Genomic DNA, 20,193 nt, shown 5'->3' on the forward strand with positions numbered 1-20,193 from the left:
GTCGCAGGGTGGTGCAAGGTGGAAGTGTCACCTAGGGTGCAAAACTTCCTTGCACCAGCCCTGGGCTCGGCCCTGCATCATGTTTCCCATGGAGGCAGCAGCACAGGCAGTGAGAAGCCCCTCCCCGCCCGGCCAGAAACCCAGCAGCGGCCGAGCAAGCGGACAACAGGTGGCTGGGACTAGACCACGCCCCCCTTCCCTCTGCAGTCCCCTACAGCGGCAGCGCCTCCCCCCGCCCCGCTCCATTCTCCCAGCCCACCGCTACGCCACGCCCACTAACACTAACCTATCCCACCCACCGGACCCCGCCCATTCATCTAAGCCCCACCCATCTCCGGGCCCACCCTACCCTGTCAGTCAAAGCGCGGCAGCCAAGGGGCGCGGAGGGGAGGTGGGTTCCACGCTGACGCAGTGACGTGGGGGTCTTGCGGCTCGGCGGAGGGAGGCCGCGCGGACGCACGGCACGCACCGCCGTCGGTTCCCCAAGATGGCGGCGGCCACCAGCGGCGAGATTTGTTGCAGCGAGGCGCCCGCGGGCGGAAAACGGGGCCACCTGGGCATCCCCGAGGCCGTGTTCGTGGTGAGAGCCGCCCCCGGCGCCCGGCCCTCTAGGGGGCAGCGGGCAGATCCGAGCCGAGCCGGCGGCGCCGTGGGGGAGATGGGCCCGTTCCCGGCGCTGGGGTCCCGGGGAGGCACCTCGCCCAGTCCCTCGGCCAGGCCCCGGGGTCCGTGGTTGGCTCTCCCCCGTCTGCGGCTCTTGACAGGGGGTTCTGCCCGGGCTGGGGCTGCCCCTTGCCCCGTAGCTCCCCCGGGTTCTTTTGCGCTGGCGGGCCCCGTTTCCGTGCGGCGGGGGCTGGGGTTGGTGCTGAGCAGGGAGGCTCCGTTGTGCGGGGGGGGGGGAGGGGGTCGCTCCTGCTGTAACCGGCCGCTCAGGGCGCGGGTCCTGCTCTCCCGTCTGCGCTGAGAGCAGGCTGGGCTGCTGTGGCTCACAACCGCAGTCGTTGGGGGCGTTTTATGGGGCTGGGAGATAACCCTCGTGGATGCAGTTCTGGATTCAGCATTGTCGCTATCTAGGTCGTGTCCTTTGGCATCCGTCTGCCCCAGACTCAGATACGAATGCAGTTTATGGTGGTGGATATGGGTGTGGGTTTAGGGAGTGGGTCGGTATCCGAAATCTGAGGTTTTCTTTTGTGTAATGTTCTATGACCTCCTACAGGTCAAACCGAGTAGAGTCTTGTACCGTACAACCCAGTGATCCCTGGTTAGCCCATTGTCATCTGCATCCAAAGCAACAATACTCGCTGTGAAATGCTCTGTCTTTACCTAAAACCTTGTTTTCCCTTAAGGTGGTGAGCCATCTTTTTTCCTGTCAGAAAATTAAACAGCATCACGCATCTTTGAAACAAAGTGTGCTTTTTTTTTTTTGTTATGTTGAATTTCCTTCAAAAGTCTGAGGGGAAAATAAAACTAAATAAATGTGCATTATGATCAACTTGCCTTGATGACAGAGTTTAAACTGAAAACTGACATGATCAGTGACCATGAGTTATTTAGTTTGGTCAATATACTAACCAACTTATAAAGGCAACTCGGTTTTTAAAAAAGGAAAAGTGAGTTTGGAAAACCTTAATGGAAAGACTGAATATTGTGTAATGTGATGTAATAGGAAAATTTTTCATAAATTCATAATCATTTTAGGAAGAGGGAAGTTGCCCTAAAGGGTCAGAGAATCGTACTGTCTAGTCTGGTGTCTAGTCTTCAAGAGTGGCCAATATTAAATGCTTCACAGAAAATTGCTAGAATCCCTGTAATGGATATTTATAGAATAAGGTACTTATTTGGGAAGTTTCTAGTCAGTTAATACTTGCGACCCAAAGCATGAGGGTTAATATTTATCATAACTTTTCTAGTTCTGTATAATTTTACTATGAATGTCCTTTGTATCCATCCAAATGGCTAATCCTCTTTGAAGCCTAAGACTCAATTTGATATTGGGGCAAAAAGATCCACATGCATTTTATTTGTAAGTTTTAAATTTACCTTTCAAATTAATTGGCTGTCCCCTCATTCTTGTATTTTGAGAAACTTTGTTTATTAATAGGAATGCCTGAATGACATTCTCTACCATTCATTAAACTAAGTCATGTTCCTTCTTATTCACATCCCTTTTAAAATAACCAGTGAGCTCTTTTCCACCTCTCCTCATATAGAGCTCTTCCCATGCCTCTAATCATTTTCCTGCTCTCCGGCGGATCAAAGCAAGTTCGATATAACGCGGTTTCACCTATAATGCGGTAATATTTTTTGGCTCCCGATGACCGCGTTATATTTGGGTAGAGGTGTATATATCTTAAGTTATTTTTCCCCACGTTACTGCCTTGCATTTTTTAGCAATGAATTTCATCTGCCATTATCTATCCAACTGCCTAGCATTTAGGAAGAGACAAGCTTTTGAGATTCACAGAGCTTTTTTTTTTTTTTTTTCCAGACCTAAGGAAGAGCTCCATGAAGCTCGACAGCTTGTCCCTTCCACCAACAGAAATTGGTCCAATAAAAAGAGATTACCTCGCCTATCTTGTATTTCTCATGTCCTAGACAATGTGACTGGAAAATCTTAAACCATTTTGCTCTTTCTCTTGTCTTCCATTCCAGGTTATTAATGAAAATATTAAACACCCCGGTATGGACCCTTAGGCTATATTTCACTATACATCTTTTGCTACAATAAAAAGTTATCATTTATTTTCCACTCTTTGCTTTTTGTCTCTTCCACACATTTTTCAAGGGTATTTAGGCTCCTAGAGGTGTAGATAAGCACCTAATGGGATTTTCAAAAGTACAGTAACTCGTCACTTAATGTTATGTTCCTGAAAAATGCAACTTTAAGCGAAACGATGTTAAGCGAATCCAATTTCCCCATAAGAATTAATGTAAATGGGGGGGGAGGGGAGGGCAGGGCGGTTTAGGTTCCAGGGAAATATTTTTTGCCAGACAAAAGGCATTATATACATTTTTAAACAAGCAATTTAATACAGCTGATTGCTGCAGGCAGGGAAGGACGGGGGGAGGCTGCGTGCCGCATCCTCGCTCCTCCCCCCAGCCTCTTGAACACTGCAAGACAGCTGATTGCCGTGGGCAGGAGGCGGGGGGAGGTGCTGATCCACGGGGTTCGTCGGCAGGTAGGAGGCGCTGGCCGGGGGGGGGGGGCCGCGCTTAGGGGAGCTGATGGGGGACTGCTAGCCATGGACAAAGCAGGCAACCAAACGATGTTATAGGGGAGCATTGCACAACTTTAAATGAGCATGTTCTGTAATGGAGCAGGGACGTAACATCGAAACAATGTTAAGTGAGAGGACGTTAAGTGGGGAGTTACTGTACCTATGCACCAAACTCCCAATGATTTTATTAGTCACTTTCTAATGTATGACAGAATGACCTCTATGCCATGAATACTTAGTTTAGGTTCCCTTAATCCTTACTGCTTCTTGGTGAGGGATTTTGTGAAAGACTTGAAAGTCCATTATGTTCATCGGCTCTTTCCCCCTATATCTTGTTGCTTCACCAGAGAACTCTTGGAGACTGAAGAATCATGACTTTCATTTACAGAAGCCATGCTGGTCTGACTATTCTATCATGTGAATTTAGGTGTTTTATAATTCTTGAATTATTGCCATCAGTTTACTTGGCAGTAAAGTAAGGTTTGCAATATCCAGGATCATTCTCGCAGCTTGCTACTGTCTAGTCCTCTGGCATAGTAGCTGATTTTAATGAGAAATTGCATATTTTGTTAGTAACTTTTCGACCCCCCTTCTCAAGTTCCTTCAGAACTCCTGAATGAATGCTATTGATCCTATTGACTAATTGCTGTATAATTTGTTCAACTCACTTTCTTTTGACACTCCAGTCTCTGAAAGAGTCTCCTTTTTATTACTTGAAGAATAGGTTAAGGTAGATATTGCCATGTAGTCACTTAATTCTTTGCTTCTCTTTTGACTTTTAGCTTTGTGTACCAGATCAAAAGTAGTGATTAGGTTTTATTAAGATTAGAAAGTTATGTTTCTCAGTGTGGGAAACGGACCTTTTCACATACAGCTACAGAACAGCTCTTACTTTCAGTGTCATGCTACAGTACTTGGAAATTGATATTAACTTGGTACAGAAGGGATCCGGAGGTATTTTTCCAAGTGAATGAGGTGTCAAGTCTCATTGTATTACAAGTAGTTTTTAATGGTGTTCCATTGTGGGTACCGTCTTGAATCTTGCATGTTTTATGGCTATTCTTATTGTGAATTCTTCTGCTAATGATATATTCTTGAATTGCCTTGAAATTATTGATGCATCTGCAGTGTCTGGCAGCCCATCTCATGTAGGCAACCAATTCTCTGATGTGTGGGTTGACTGGAAAGTGTTAATGAAGGTGTTGGTGACTTTGTACTCTGTTGAGAATGTTGTGTATGAATCAGTGTCTAAAAAGAGATTAATTCAATATGGAGTATGTCACTCCTGTTCAATAGGTATGTTGGTAATGAATGATAAATGCGCACTTTTTGACTTAACTGAATGTATAACACCCCCTTGCCAATTAAAAGACCATCAGAGAGCCAAATTGTGACACCGTAGTGGATTGTTTGAAAACTGCAAAAGTGATGATCATATTTTGTCATCTCCAGATGGAGAAGGTAATTCCTTTAGTGAGCTGCGGAAATTATCGAGTGAAAGTAAGAGTAAGAATTAGCTCAGTTAATGCAGCCCCATGAGTTGGGTGCCACAGGTGGAATCTCTTTGTAAGCTATTTACCTGGGAAAGCTGCGTGAGGTCTGAGGGATTTTGTGAACAGTTTTGCAAGTTGGTCCTAATACACTTTTGCAAACTGTCTTCGAGACAGGAATGTGTTTTCCTAGTTAAGGAATTAGTCTGGGAAGATGATTATTTGTAATTATAGATCATGCTTATATGGTACCTCACATCCAAAAGGTGCTACATAAATAGCATCTATGAAATGCGGTCTCTTGACTCCCAGTCTAGTGTCCTGTCCACTAGACTTTGTAGATTATTTATCAGGAGGCAGCAGTGTTCACTTTTGGTTGTTGGTTCTATGCTGAGACAGCAGGTTGACTGCACTTGCCTATTTGGGCAAGTGCACAGTGAGTCTCGCTAGCCCAAGGGGATTCATGCTGTCAATGGCATAATAAACTATAATAAAACCAACCATTCGCCTGCCTATTTAAATAAATATCACTGCAATAAAGCACCAATAACATACACAGTCTGTATTAATGGAACTGGGTGTGGGTTTTTTTGGTTGTTTTTTTTTGCATTAGTAAAGAATGGAAGCCTCTAGCTATAAAAAAGTAAATCGAGAAAGGGCCATATTTTTTTTGTCATCTAGCAAGATATATGTATTAAAAAAAGCTGTCAAGCCAATAGCTTGTGAATTAATTGTAACCATATTTCTTTAACATGAATGTCACTACTTTCCTTTCCTCAACGAGAAATCTAAAAGTAGTGGCCCTAGAAAGTTTAATTCTTTGTATTGCAAAAGTGCCTAGAAGTCCCAACAAAGATCATGGCCCCTTTGCTCTTGGCACTGTATTTATATATAGTAAGATGGTCCCTGTCCAAAAGAGCTTACAATTTGAATAGCCAAAGAGTGTGAAAAGAAAGTATGATCCATATTTTACAGATGGGGAAACTGAAATACAAAGAGATTAGGTGATACTACAATTTGAATGGAAAAGAAGATACAGTTTCACGTTGCATGTGGCTGAAACTGTAAGGCATACAGCGCTGACAACTCTAGCATTGTGAAATACCTTCTATGTCCACTGTACATGATCTAGGTTCTAAGTAAGCAATGATCTGATTGATGTGTCAAGGGAAAATAATGATTGAAGGTATAAAATTACGTTTAGTGCAAAATAACTTTTGTCTACCTAATCTTTCTGATCACATAATTAGACCTTGGGTTTCTATAAAATTCTTAATTTTATCTTTTTCTTAAAGGAGGATGTAGATTCTTTTATGAAACAGCCTGGAAATGAAACTGCAGATGTAGTACTTAAGAAGCTGGATGAACAATATCAGAAATATAAATTTATGGAACTTAACCTTGCTCAGAAGAAAAGGAGGTGAGTTACAATTTTTGAAAGTTTGGAAATTGAAAATAAGACTTCAAAAAAAGTTATATTTTGTTAAATATTTCCAACTGCCGTAAGAAATGATAGGAAGTGTTAGCAGTGCCAATAATGCAGTAAATTTAGAAAGGTGCAACTCCACTTTTTTTCCCACAGACCGATCAGCAATGTCAGTAGGCCTGAGTTTATAGCTTGATAGACTTTAAGGCCAAAAATGACTACTGTGACTGTCTAGTCTGACCACCTGCATAACACAGGTCATAAAATTTCACCAAGGCAATTTTACATCAAGCTGGTAACTTTTTTTTTTTTTTTTACTTTTTGTTTTTATATGAAATATAAACGCATAATAAAATAAAATGTATATAAATATAGGCACAAGATAGAAATAGCATAAACATAACAAAATTCAACATTCATTGTTTGCAAAACCTGGAAAAAGCAAAGAAAAACCCCCAAACCTGCAGAGGTCATGCAAGGCATCAGTTATTAAAGTGACTAAATAGATAAGTGAGAACATAACCTACGAGTGTCGGGGACTAGTATATATTAAATTGCAAAAGTATGCAATAGTTTCATGTATGACCAGACATCCTCAATTTTTCCAAGTGTTTCTATTCCAGTCATTTTTTTCCATTAATGCAATAGTAGAGAGTTCACTGTGCAAGCCTGTGTATAAGGGAGGGATTGCAGATTTCCTATTTTTTCAAAATAAGTCTTGTGGCCACTAAAATAGTTATTGCAATCCATTCTTAACGTTCACTGGTAGTACCAACTCATCCAGCACCCTTAAAATTCATAAGTTTGGAGAAGGAAAGGTAGCATCACTTAGTTTTTGAGAGAGCACTGACTATGATGTTTCAGAACACATGCATTTTTTGACAGGTGAAGAGGATGTGTGAAAGCCCATAACTTCTGCTCTAGCAAGATAATATCTTTTAGAAAGACATCGTCTTGATTTAAATACTTTCAACACTTTTTGGTGTTGCTGAAATTAAATAAGATGCCCTAGGGTCTGGGAACTATGTTGTGGCAGCTTGGCTGCCCAGTTGCTTGTGAACCTAAGGAGTTGACTGAAATTGACATGACTGTCAGATCCACTGCTGCCTGCCACTGAATCACAGTGTGAAACTGACCAGGCTTTATTAATTTTACTCAGCTGCTACTTTTGGAGAAAGCTGTGAGCAATAACAGAGGCAGATACTGGGGCTTGCTTTTATTGAGGGGGATCCTTATTTATGAATAACTCCAGTGCCTGCCTTTGCAGCCAACCTGGCAAGCTGCTGGGGAGTCTGGGTTGCCAAAGAGGTGGATGCACGAGCGGGGGAGCTGGCAGTAAACCAGGCAAGTTTCCATCAAAAGATTTGCCCAAATTGCCACATTCCCGCAAAACTCTTCAATGTTGATTAATCAGCATTTTCTGATGAATGTTCCATCAGAAAATTTCTGACCCGCTCTCATTTTAATTCTTTGCTCAGAGTAACATGCTTGTCCCATCAGAATTTTCCTTGTATTCACTGTATTGATTAGAATGTTGGAACATGCCGGGTACACCCAGCCTCCCTAGTTAAGTGTACTTGCTAGATCTCTTGTATATTCAGAAGTGAAGTGTTTGTGTTAACTTCTAGGCCTAATTATGACTTTTTAACACCTGATTAAAATGAATAGAAAATGTCTGTAGAACTTGAGTTTCTAAAATGGAAAAAAAAAAAAAAAAAAAAGGTTGGATTATATAATAGCTTACTGTTTGGGGAATCTATCTATGTGCAAAATACTGAATTATGACCGTTGTTCATTCACAGGCTAAAAAGTCAGATTCCTGAAATTAAACAGACATTAGACATTTTAAAATATATGCAGAAGAAAAAGGTAAACTATTTTGATTATTTAATGGGGTATGAATAAATAAAGTTAACAGCTTTTCCATACTAGCAGAAAACATTCCAATAAATGTTTTGGAGAGTACACACAATTCGCTTGTATAAAGTATAGTGGAATTATTCTTAAGGCACATCACTTTATTTACTAGCTTTCAGAAAGTTAACATTCCCACTGTAAACTTCACTTTTAATAGCTGCAAAAGATGCACTAAGCTTGGGCTCCATGGACTGTTGTTAGTCTTTGTAGCCATTTCTAATTTGGGTATAAAATCACCACCTTATAACATATTGTCATCAAACTTGGAATTTTAACTTCTATTTTGAAGTAAGTTTACAGTAGTCCCCCAAAAGTTTAATATTCATATATTACTTTAAAAAAAGGGCAGAAAAGTATGTTCTTTATTCTAGTTCAGGGGTCGGCAACCTTTCAGAAGTGGTGTGCCGAGTCTTCATTTATTCACTTTAATTTAAGGTTTCGCATGCCGGTAATACATTTTAATGTTTTTTAGAAGGTCTCTCTCTATCAGTCTATATATTCTATAACTAAACTAGTGTTGTATTGTAAAATAAACAAGGTTTTCAAAATGTTTAAGAAGCTTCGTTTAAAATTAAATTAAAATGTTGATCTTATGCCGCCAGCCTGCTCAGCCCACTGCTGGTCTGGGATTCTGTTCACCCAGGCCAGCAGTGGGCTGAGCGGGGCTTGCAGCCGGGACCCCGGCTGGCAAGGGTCCAGCAGCCAGAACCCCAGATCAGCGGGCTGTGCAGGGCCAGCGGCCGGGACCCCGCGCCAGCGGCCGGGACCCCAGACCGGCAGTGGACTGAGCGGCTCAGCCCACTGCAGCTCAGGGGTTCCATACGCCGGCTCCTGCCAGCTGGAATCCCAGCTGCTGGAACCACTCAGCCTGCTGACAGTCTGGGGTCCCGGCCATGCCCACATACAGTGGGTACCTACCTTCTCCCTGATTCTGGCCCATTCTCTTCCTCTCTCTGCACTGAGCTGAGGGTGGGAGTGCACTGAGCACAGGGCTGGGGGTGAAGGGTCTGGCCTGGAGCTAGAATGAGGGAGGGGGCTCAGGGTTGGGGCAGAAGGTTTGGGTGTGGGGCACTTACCTGGGCCGCTCCCATTTGGTGCAAGGGATGCAGGTGGGAGTGTGTGTGTGTGTGTGTGTGTGTGTGTGTGCAGGAGCTCCCGTTGGTGCTCAGGGTGAGGGTGGGGATGTGGGAGGTGCAAGAATCAGGATGTGGGGGGTGCAAGAGTCAGGGCAGAGGGCTGGGGGCATGTGAGGGGGGAGTGCAGGTGTCAGGGCAGGAGGGGGCTGGGTATGTGTGAGGGTACAAAAGTCAGGGCAGAGGGCTGGGTGTATATGAGGGGGGTACAGGGCTCAGGGCAGGGGCCTGGGGTGTGTGCAGGGCTCAGGGCAGAGGGCTGGGTGTGTGTGTGTGAGGGGGGAGAGGGGTAGGGGGGTCAGGGCAGAGGGGTGTGTGGGGGGGGGGGTCAGGGCAGGGGCTGGAGGGAATATGCCCCTATTCCACCCCACCCCGCCATGCCCTAGCCCTGCCCCCACCCTGCCCCCATCCACTCCCTCCTACTTCCCACCCCCTGACTGCCCCCCTCTGAACCACCAACCCCCCTGCTCCTTGTCCCCTGACTACCCCCTCCTGGGACCCCTGCCTCTAACCGCCCCCCAGGACCCCACCCCCTATCTAAGCCTCCCTGCTCCTTGTCCCCTGACTGCCCCCCTAGGACCCTACCTGTCCCCTGACTGCTCCAACCCTTATCCACACTCCCGCCACCAGACAGACCCCCGGGACTCCCATGCCTATCCAACCGCTCCCCGCCCCCTGACAGGACCCCCATAACTCCCGACCCATACAACCCCCCTGCTCCCTGCCTGCCCCAACCCCTCTCCACACCCTCACCTCCTGAGAGCCCCCCCATAACTCCTGACTCATCCAACCCCCCCCAGCTCCTTGTCCCCCGACCCCCCCCTTCCAGAGACCCCCCCACCCTAACTGCCCCCAGGACCCTCCTTGCTCCCTGTCTCCTGACTGCCCTGACCCCTATCCACCCCCCTCCCCCTGACAGACCCCGGGACTCCCATGCCCTATCCAACCCCACTGCTCCCTGACTGCCCCCTCCAGAGACCCCCTGCCCCTAACCACTCCGCCTGGGATCCCACCCCTATCCAACCGACCCTGTCCCCTTACCATGAGGCTCCTAACAGCATGTTCTGCTCCGTGCAGAGCCAGACACGGCATGGCTCCAGGGGAGGGGGGAAAGCGGGGGAAGGGCTGGCGGCTTGCTGCGCTCGGCTCGGTGCTCCAGCCCGGGAGTGCGGACCCTGGTGGCTTGCCATCCCAAGAGAGTGGGGCTATTTGCCCACCCCTGCATCAGGGTGTGCCTGGGCACACCCCATGCGGACGCCTATGCTTCTGCCCCCTGCCCCTAAGCAGAAGGTGGAGAAGAGCGGGCTGGGCTGGGCAGGATTTTTAATGGCACGCTGCTGCCCACCAGGACTCCGGCAGCAGCGTGCTATTAAAAATCGTCTCATGTGCGGTCTTTGGCACGCGTGCCATAGGTTGCCGACCCCTGCTCTAGTTTCTGTATTGCTCTCTTAACCATTTGCAATGCAAGTAGCAACTTCAAGTTCTGTGATCTTTCTTAAGGAATCCACAAACCCAATGGAGACCAGGTTTTTACTGGCAGATAACCTCTACTGTAAAGCATCAGTTCCTCCTACGGATAAAGTCTGTTTGTGGTTGGGGGTAAGTAACTACAGCATTCTTCTAAAATATTTTTTAAATAATCGGCAGGTTCATAATCTTATTTATTTCTACCACTCACAGCGGGACAAAATTCTGTGCAATCATTGAGTTTAATGGAGTTGTATGAAGTATGAGGAAGGTTAAGTACCTGGTGTAATTATGGTCAAAACTAGAAAAACAACACATTTAGGTGATCAAGTAACTGGTCCCTGTACCAGCCTCCAGTGGGAGTTCAGTGCAAAAAGGTCTTCAGAATCTAGTGCCTACTATTACATGGACAAGTAACTTGCATAACTATAGTCTTAATTTACAAGGCTAAGAAAATGCTGTAAATTCAGTGCAATAATTTGTGCAATTATATGCTGAAGGGAGGCACGCTGGTGTGTTTGTTTTCTTTTCCCATCTCTTCCATGTCTGACTACCTTAGCACTTGCAAGCTCTTCGGGGTATGGACTGGTTTTTTGTTCCGTGTTTATAAAGCATCTAGCTCAATGGGGTCTTGGTTCATGACTGGGACTCGTAGGCACTATGGTAATACAAATTAATACTGCAATAATAGACATCTTAAAAATATCTGTGAGACCCCTTCAAATTCAACTTCAGGTCTGAAAATCAAGCTGTATTCTTTTTTTTGGCTTTTGCATCAGTAATTAAGATTCTTCAGCTACCCCTGTGCAGCACCCTTGTCTTTGACTTAGCACATCTTAGCCAAGTTCCTGGTGCGGGGCCAACTGGTACATTGAAGCACAAACCAGAACAGACTCCAACTATCTCTTCCCCCATAGCTGTTGGCGCTGCAGGGGTAACAGGAGTATCAAGTAGTGACACACTTTTTGGTAAAGTCAAATATGAGACACAAAATCACATGGGCTAGAACTGTTGAGGAAGAAGCTGACATTTTTATATGGTGCCTTTTTCTAACCGTAATTGTACATTTTCAGTTTGCTTTTTCTTTATGTATAATGACCAACAACTGTCAATAAATTCTGAGCCGTGAATATTTAACTCGCAATCTTGTTGATTATGCTTGCAGCAGAAGGTGATGTAGCTAATCTGCAGTTTACATTGGCTCTACTGCCTGCAACAATAAAAACTGTTTTGTCTGTGAAGTAAACCTTACAGGGGCAATTTCAACATGTTAGGGACTTCATTTAATCTATTTTATTCAATGCTCACACTTTTTAACATTCTGATGATCCATAAATTCCAATTTGGCTTTTCTTTGAGATTAATTTAATCAGAATGATTAATTATAGGTATTTCATTATTGCACTGTGGTTCAGCATACCAATCCACCACTGCCTTGAAGGCACATGCCCAGTAAAGCAGTTTGTTTTGACAATTAGGTCTGCTAATATTTTTCTGTTTGTCTTCTGTATGTTTAGCCATATATAGCCTCTTACTATCCTATTCACGAAGTAGCTACATTGTATTTCAGATGAGGAAAGGATTTGTCTCGTATCTTACATATTTATAGGGCAGTTACCAACTTTGTATCTAAGCACAGATAACGGGTTGGCTGGGTCAAAGGTTTTAAACGAGAGATCTCTAAGTACTTAAGCAGTATCAAGCAAGGATATTCTGTGTTCATACATTTCCTTATCTGCAAAGATAACTAACTTACTAATGTTTATTTTGAGACCACTAAGTCCCTGAACTCCCCATGCCAGAACTGAGTCATCTGGTTAGGACAAAAACATTGTCTGCACACAGTTAATCTGTACAAAGGCAATCTTCGTGTGGAATAAGAGTGTCCACGGGGGCAGTTAGTGCACACTAGCTATTTTGGGCTTTCTCCTTATGAAGACAAGCATGTAGTGAGGGCTTGAAGTGCGGAAGTTTTGGAAACGTTTAGAACTTCATTCCAACCTGAGCATCCTTTTGTTAAATGTTAACTTTTCTGAAGGATTTCTCCCTGGTCCCCATCAGCGTACAAGCCTGAGAGCACAATTCATATAACTTTGGCTCCATGAAAGCTGTTGTGAGCTTGTAGGTGTGGTGTATTCAAATTCATTTACAACTGTCAAAATATGGGGCCAGTGGCTTTTTTTGCATTGAATATTTGTTGCCATTAACTAGTGTTCATACACAAATAAATCTGCTACCAAAAATTAGTTATGCGGTTTTTGGGCATGCCTTGACCTTACTGCCTCATCATGGCTTACAGCGTATATTGGTTTGTATTGGGCTGCGTATGCTCTGTTTCTAATTGCTTTCTTGAAGAGTTAAGGCTTTCTATGTCAAGGAAAAAATGAACTACTAATACAGTGCATCCTCAGTCTCATAGAGGCTACCTGTAGGAGTTGTTTACTTGCTATAATGAGTTATTGTTCCAGAGCCATAAGATGCAGCATGCACTGATCCAAACCAGTGTTGACAAGGTGTTTCTGTGGAATGTTTGCTCAATGTTGTTTGTTCCTTTCTTTGCCCCACAATCCTTCAAGAATGTATGTTAATGTTGTCTTCCACTATTAAGTGCCAAACTGCCATTTATGCCTTTGAAAATCGCTCCCAGAACGAGCTTCATAGTCTGGAGATATAACAGAGCTCTTCTATTCTGTGAAATTCCACTGAATGATGATACACCGGAATGATGCTAGTTGCTACATAGTTGTGAAATTGTAAGCACTGGTCTCCAAATAAAGAATTAATATTGAAAAACTGAGTATAACTCTTACTCAGTACTCACAAAGGACAAAACTGCTCTGGGGTGTACAGTACCTTCGCTTGACATTGTTGGTCTTTCTACATGGGAACTCGCACACCGAGAGAACAACATATTAGCAATAAGATCTGCCATGTATATGTCAAAAAAGAATTTTGTCCTAAATTGCATCAGATGGTTTTGTTGATTTCGGTTGTTGGGGATACTAGGGTAAGAGCATTCTGCTGTTGAATCTGGATATTTCCAGAAGACTTTATTAAAAGTAGTATATTGTTTAACATTTCAAAGATACTTTGGAGAAACTCTTGCTGAGGGAACTGTCTTCCATTTTGAAAAGAAATGTTAGAATTGTGTTAATTAAAATGTATGTAATTTTGAAGACACTAAAGTCTTGCTTTTGTTTTTATGGACTGCTGGCCACAAATGCAGCAAGCATCCATTTGTTGCTTTAAATGACATGGGGAGCAATATTTGCAAGCCTTTTATGGGTTTTATTTCTCAAATACTGAGGTGATAGAGGCCGAAAATGGATCCCTGCATTGCACTTCCTTTTTGTTGTCACAGCTTTGGTGTATATCTGGGAGTGCCTGTATACACAGTGGGTTAAAATAAGTCTGAAATGTTTGTAACATCCTCTTGGATAGAGTTAATGTTTTCCTTAAGGTGTTCAACCTAGAGTAAAAGCTTTATTAAAATTAAATATCTTTTCTCTTAGGCCAATGTGATGCTTGAATATGATATCGATGAAGCCCAGGCTCTGTTAGAAAAGAATCTGTCAACAGCCACAAGAAATCTTGAGTCTCTAGAGGAAGACCTGGATTTTCTTAGAGATCAGTTCACCACCACAGAAGTTAGTATCCTTTGGAGAAAAAACAACTTTAATTTAAACACTGGTACAAATTTTTCTCACCTTTCCACAGATAAATATATTTTTAGAAAGAGATATGCATTATTCAGCTCTGCTTATTTGGTTTCCCTAACCAGACTAGTGGATGGAGGATTAGCAAGTAGCTGTCTTGAATGGTAATGGTGGACCTCGTGTCTCAAATGCTGAGCAAGGGAAGGGGCAGTTTAATGCAGCACAGCTAGTCCCTGTTGGAATTCCATCTCTTAACAGACAGAGCTGGAAAATGGGCTGCCAAGGCAAGGGAGGTCCAGGTTGGATATCAGGAAAAACTATTTCACTAGGAGGGTGGTGAAACACTGGAATGCGTTACCTAGGGAGGTGGTGGAGTCTCCTTCCTTGGAGGTTTTTAAGGCCCGGCTTGACAAAGCCCTGGCTGGGATGATTTAGCTGGGAATTGGTCCTGCTTTGAGCAGGGGGTTGGACTAGATGACCTCTTGAGGTCCCTTCCAACTCTGATATTCTATGATTCTATGATTCTATGATTCTAACCTATTGTGATGGGCACTGCTGTTCTAAGTGGGTAACTTGAGGACATAGACTAGTGCTTGGAGTTGGTAGCCAATTAGATTTATTGACGCTTCAAAGCAAAATGGTTCCTTGTCATGACTCTGGATAGTACACAAGTGCTGTTCTTTGGGTTCTCCACCAGCAGAATGCTAATTCAACTGCCACCTTGATGCTCTTCTGAGCAAGAAAGCCAGTGCTAGAACCATGTAAATGAACCTCTCTGGGGAGTCTTGATAGAATCACATTCATTTTGCATTATGTTTTTGGATTGTCTGCTTCAAATCTGCCTTTAACCAGGAGCACAGATTATTTACTTAGTTGAAGACTGATACTTTAGCTATTTATTAGTACTGGAGGGGAGCTATTAGGGTTTCAAATGTTGCCAATGTTAAAGGACATTCAGTGCCGAATAAAGTCATGTATGGCTGAAATAGGTAAACGGTGCAACCAAAAAGGGATAAGTTGTAACTGGAAGCAGTTTTAGCTTTGGCACATAGGAGTGGAAGTAAATATGAAGGGAGAAATGTCTGTGCAAAAATATTTAATTGGTAGCATGTAGATCCTCTGAACAGAGGATGAGTAGTGACCATGTATAGCTGCCCCATCAGTTGTCAGAATTTCCACAGTATCAAGGTTCTGCACTGCAGTCAGCTGTTTTGTTAATCAGTTTCTATGTTGTCTGTCATGCATCAGTGAAACAAGCAAGAGTAACTTGGATTGAACGTACTTGGCTGGTTCTGCAATTAGTTATCTCTTTTTGCATTATAGCAGCTTCCTTAACTATACCCTCAGATATGGCTAGAGTTTATAATTGGGATGTAAAGAGAAGAAACAAGGATGACCCTTCCAAAAACAAAGCATAGTTCTACTAATTTTAAATGTGCTTACGATTTCCAAATACTTCTTATTTTAAACACCCCCGAAATTCATCCTTAAGGGACTGAGTTAAGTTAATCATTTCGATAAATGATAAAATATATAAAATCAGTAATAATGGTGAGCGCCATTTTATTTATTTGTAAACTCACAATTTGGTTTCATGCATGCTTCATGAAATTCTGAATTATTTGAAAGGATACCACACGGTCCAACAAAGGGCATAGCATTTTTGACCAGTTCAATCTGTTTGTCATAAGTAAATTCTTTACCTGAAGGTTTGTCTAAAAATGTGAGGTGCATGTATGAAATTGAGTTTAGGACATTTTATAAGGTTATTGTAATGTAAGGGTTTACTTGTTTCATGTTTGCTGATGTGTTGTATACACTTGATGAGGTTAAAAATAACTTTGGGGTGGGGAAGACATGCCACTGATAATTTAGCAAACAGAGAAAATACAGTGAAATCCTGGGTTTCATTTCTTAGTCAATTACTGCTTTGGCAACATCAACCCATAAGCATTCCCAGAGATCCACTTTGGATAAACTTGATTTTAATCAAGTTTGGGTTAGCCAACTGATAGCTACTGAATTTTCTGCACTTTACATACAACAGTTCATAATTTGTCTTCAGAAAAGAACAATTAATGGATTTCATTCAATAAACAGCACAAGCTATGTCAAGACTGCACATCGTCTCGCCCCAGGCCCCTTTCACATACACGCACACACTGTTTATCTTTGCAAATATATAGAACTAGGACCTCAAAATGCTAATATCCTATAATACAAGAAAAACCCCACTTACAGCCCTTAGACAAGAAGATGACTAGTTCAAATGTCTTAACACTTTTGCAAAGCCTCCTAGGTGAAACCTGTATTAAATACGGATGGTCTATTTGAGCACAGCTTCTGTTGTAAACAGGCTGAATATTTTTTTCAGTTATAATGAAGCCTCACAAGATTGTTGCCTTTACCTCTGCAGTTTCCTCCTAAAACAAAATGCACACATGGTGGTGAAATTAGTGGTTAGTATTTACACTGCTGAGTGACTGGTAATACAGGTTTTGCTAGAAAATAAATGCAAATGTTAACTGTTCTATCTTCATGTAATAAACAATATACCTGTAAAGTTTTTGTACTTTTATTTCATGATATTAAAATAGTGAAACTCAACACTTGTGGCGAACATCTCTTTTGTGAATCTTTCTTTTCAATGTAAGATTACAAGTCTTGTACCTAAGCTTGTATAACTCTTCAGACCCTTGGAGGGGGGAAGAGAAACTTGGGTGAAACAACAGGTAGGGGAATTGGCTAGACTGAAGAGGGGAGAGGTGTGCCCAGACAAGAGGAGGTTACTGTAGCCCCAAGGAGACACTTCCTTGGGGGGAAGCAGGATTTGAGGACTGAATATGTAGAAGGAATAGATATTAATGTTAGAGGCCCCAGCTGCAATTTGGCAATCTCCTGAGTGGGAGTAGTCCAAGCTAATTCCATGATTTCAAGTTTGAGAGCTGGGGAGAAGAGTGCAATTGTCAGAAGGAGTGAGAGAGATTAGGAGGGGGAAGTGAAAAGTTCCGGGTTTATCACATTTCAACAAACCAGTGGTCCATCCGCAAGGAGATGAGGGTAGGCAAGTAGACTGCAATCTTGACAAAAGTAACACTCTAGAACAGAGGTGGGTAAACTTTTTGGCCTGAGGGCCGCATTGGGTTTCGGAAATTGTATGGAGGGCTGGTTAGGGGAGGGGGGTCCCCTCCTATTCCCCCCCCGGGACCCCTGCCCCATCCACAGACCCCGGCTCCCTGTCCCCTGACCACCCCCCAGAACCCCCACCACCCCATCCAACCCCATCTCTCATTCCTGATTGCCCCCCCCGGGACTCCTGCCCCATCCAACCACCTCTTCTCCCTGTCCCCTGACTGCTCCCTGCTGTCCCTTCTGACTCCCCACTCCTTCCTGACTGCCCCCCCCCGGGACCCCTGCCCCCATTCAACACCCCTGTTCTCCTGCCCTGACTCCTATCCACACCCCCGCCCCCTGACCACCACCCTGAGCTCCCCTGCCCTCTATCCAACACCCCCCCCCCGCTCCCTGCCCCCTTACCGCGCTGCCTGGAGCACGGGTGGCTGGCAGCGCTGGAGCTGGGCCACACCACCGCCGCGCAGCACAGAGACCAGGAGCTCACAGCCCTGCTGCCCAGAGCATTGCATCAGCGGCGGGGAGGGGGAATTGCAGGGGAGGGGCCAGGGGTGAGCCTCCCGGGCCAGGAGCTCAGGGGCCGGGCAGGAGGGTCCCACGGGCCGGATGTGGCCCACGCTGTAGTTTGTCCACCTCTGCTCTAGAAGATCACTGACGAGACTAGTGAAAATAGACACTAGAGACCCCACTTTCTTACTAAAAGAGCACAAAAGTTAAATATATATATACCTGAGTATCCAGTGAGAGCCTGATCTAAATTATCTAGTTCCTAACATTTCTAAGATAGAGACCCATATTTGTGATCTGTACCTGGGCATGCCATAGGTATTGCACCAGTTACTGCATCTTACCTGTTTCTTGTCCTTTTTCTTTTCTCTGTACCTAGCGTTTTTTGCTTCACCTTCTCAACTGATTTTCTTCTTTTGCACCTTGAAAGCAGCAGTTTCTCATTTCTCTTCCAGATCCCTCCTTATTCCCTCCACTCCTTCCCTTTCCTTTAGGTTTTGCCAAAGACTAACTGAAGAGTTTTCTTCCACGTGAAAGTTCTGCCAGGGACAATTTATTTCAATAAATTGGGAGATCTTGGGCCTGGTAGCACAGGCCTGTGGGTGAGTAGGCTGTGGAGTTTGGGGTAATAGTTCTATGTGAAAGTGAAAGGAGAAAGCAGAGAAAATAACTGACAGGAATTACTAGGTGAAATTCTACAGCCTGTGTTATATAGAAGATTACAATGATCTCTAATTTGTGAACTTAAAATTCACCAGGACACACACTACCCCTCTCAGCAGGCTCTGCTAGTAGATTTCAGAGATTGTTGCTCTCCTTGGTGCTTCCCTTTCCTTCCCCACCTGGCTTCCTCTGTCGTGCTTGGCACATCCCGGTGACTGACGTTTTGTCCCCAGAATGCAGGCTTCTCTGCTGAATGCTCCCAGCTGAGTAGCTCCCAGCTTCACACTGCTGATAATCTGGTAGCCTGAGTGTGGCTCTAGAGCAGGGGTAGGCAACCTCTGGCACGCATGCCGAAGGCGGCACACGAGCTGATTTTCAGTGGCACTCACGCTGCCCGGGTTCTGGCCATCAGTCCAGGGGGCTCTGCATTTGAATTTAATTTTAAATGAAGCTTCTTAAACATTTAAGAACCTTATTTACTTTACATACAACAATAGTTTAGTTATATATTAGACTTATAGAAAGAGACCTTCTAAAAACGTTAAAATGTATTACTGGCATGCGAAACCTTAAATTAGAGTGAATAAATGAAGCCTCGGCACACCGCTTCTGAAAGGTGGTCGACCCCTGCTCTAGAGCAATCCGCAGAGGACCAGAGCTGGGAGCAAACTGCCTCCGATAGCGAGAAGCAGCCCATGGGCAGGAAATTGCTCATCAGCTTGCTGTCTAGGCCAGGGGCAGCAGTTCCTCGACCTGGGTGTGAAAGTTGGCAGTCAAACCAGGACTACTGACGGCTATTCTGCTTAGCTCTTCTCCCTCTCCCTTGTACTTGCTAGAGAGATCCATATCAGCGGTGGTGCAGGGACAGGGCAGCAAGGATTTTGTGGTGGCCTGTGCTACCTATGTGATCCTTGAGAAGAGCCTGTGATGCTAAATGGTGCAGGCAGCTCAGGGACCACTGCCCTCACTGCTTCCTGTCCAGCCTCCTAGCAAGTGACTGCCTCTTCAGGGGCTGGGAGAGGGGGAAAGGAATCTTGTAGTTTCCCCACCCTCCTTGACTCTCTCCCCAGGCAGATTATATACACAGGTCCATGCAGAACTACCCTCATAGCGTGACTTGTGAATGCTTGTGCCAGGCTGGTCCCCTAAAAGCCATCTCTCAAGAATTACCTGCTGGAATTTGGTGCACAGCATTTGCAGATGATGTCTGTTGAGACATGGTGAATGAATTAGCAGAGATGGGGTAAAATTGGTTGGATAAACTCTTAGGAATTAGTTGCCTACCTCTAGCTTTAAGAGGCTAGGAGAGGCGAGAGAAGACGTGAGTACGTAGAATGGGAGTGTGTTGGCCATTGGAACAGGGTAATTACCGCTAATGGGATTAGAAGGGTTCTGCTGTTTTCTTTCTGCTTTCCTAGCCCCATTGCCCCAGTCACTCCCAGCTGCGCATGCTTAGGCTTGGCTCATGTCCCTGTGCCAGACTCCGTTTGCTCCTTCTCTATGCTGAATGCAGCAGTAGACAAGAAAGGGGCTAGTGGATTGTTGCTCGTGGTTGGGGGCTGCCCAAAAAGTGTGTAGGAATCA

The 20,193-nt window shown here is 44.4% G+C and overlaps 1 protein-coding gene across 1 annotated transcript; it reads left to right on the forward strand.

Moving 5' to 3' along the window:
- The first annotated feature begins 432 nt into the window (after positions 1 to 432).
- VBP1 (VHL binding protein 1) lies at positions 433 to 16,914 on the forward strand. The gene is made up of 6 exons (XM_034781327.1): positions 433 to 580; positions 6,004 to 6,128; positions 7,937 to 8,003; positions 10,685 to 10,783; positions 14,164 to 14,302; positions 15,655 to 16,914. Exons 1-6 carry the CDS (start codon positions 488 to 490, stop codon positions 15,723 to 15,725), a joined length of 594 nt encoding a protein of 197 aa, XP_034637218.1. The 5' UTR covers positions 433 to 487; the 3' UTR covers positions 15,726 to 16,914.
- Positions 16,915 to 20,193: the final 3,279 nt, after the last annotated feature.

This window comes from Trachemys scripta, chromosome 9, assembly GCF_013100865.1.
Source record: "Trachemys scripta elegans isolate TJP31775 chromosome 9, CAS_Tse_1.0, whole genome shotgun sequence".
Lineage (NCBI taxonomy): Eukaryota > Metazoa > Chordata > Testudines > Emydidae > Trachemys > Trachemys scripta.

What these genes read in the sequence shown, in the direction of transcription:
- VBP1 (XM_034781327.1), top strand. Translation starts at nt 488, where the DNA reads ATGGCGGCGGCCACCAGCGGCGAGATTTGTTGCAGCGAGGCGCCCGCG. An exon ending in AATATATGCAGAAGAAAAAG is followed by an intron (nt 8,004 to 10,684) that starts GTAAACTATTTT and finishes ATCTTTCTTAAG; the next exon opens with GAATCCACAAACCCAATGGA. An exon ending in GTTCACCACCACAGAAGTTA is followed by an intron (nt 14,303 to 15,654) that starts GTATCCTTTGGA and finishes CTATACCCTCAG; the next exon opens with ATATGGCTAGAGTTTATAAT.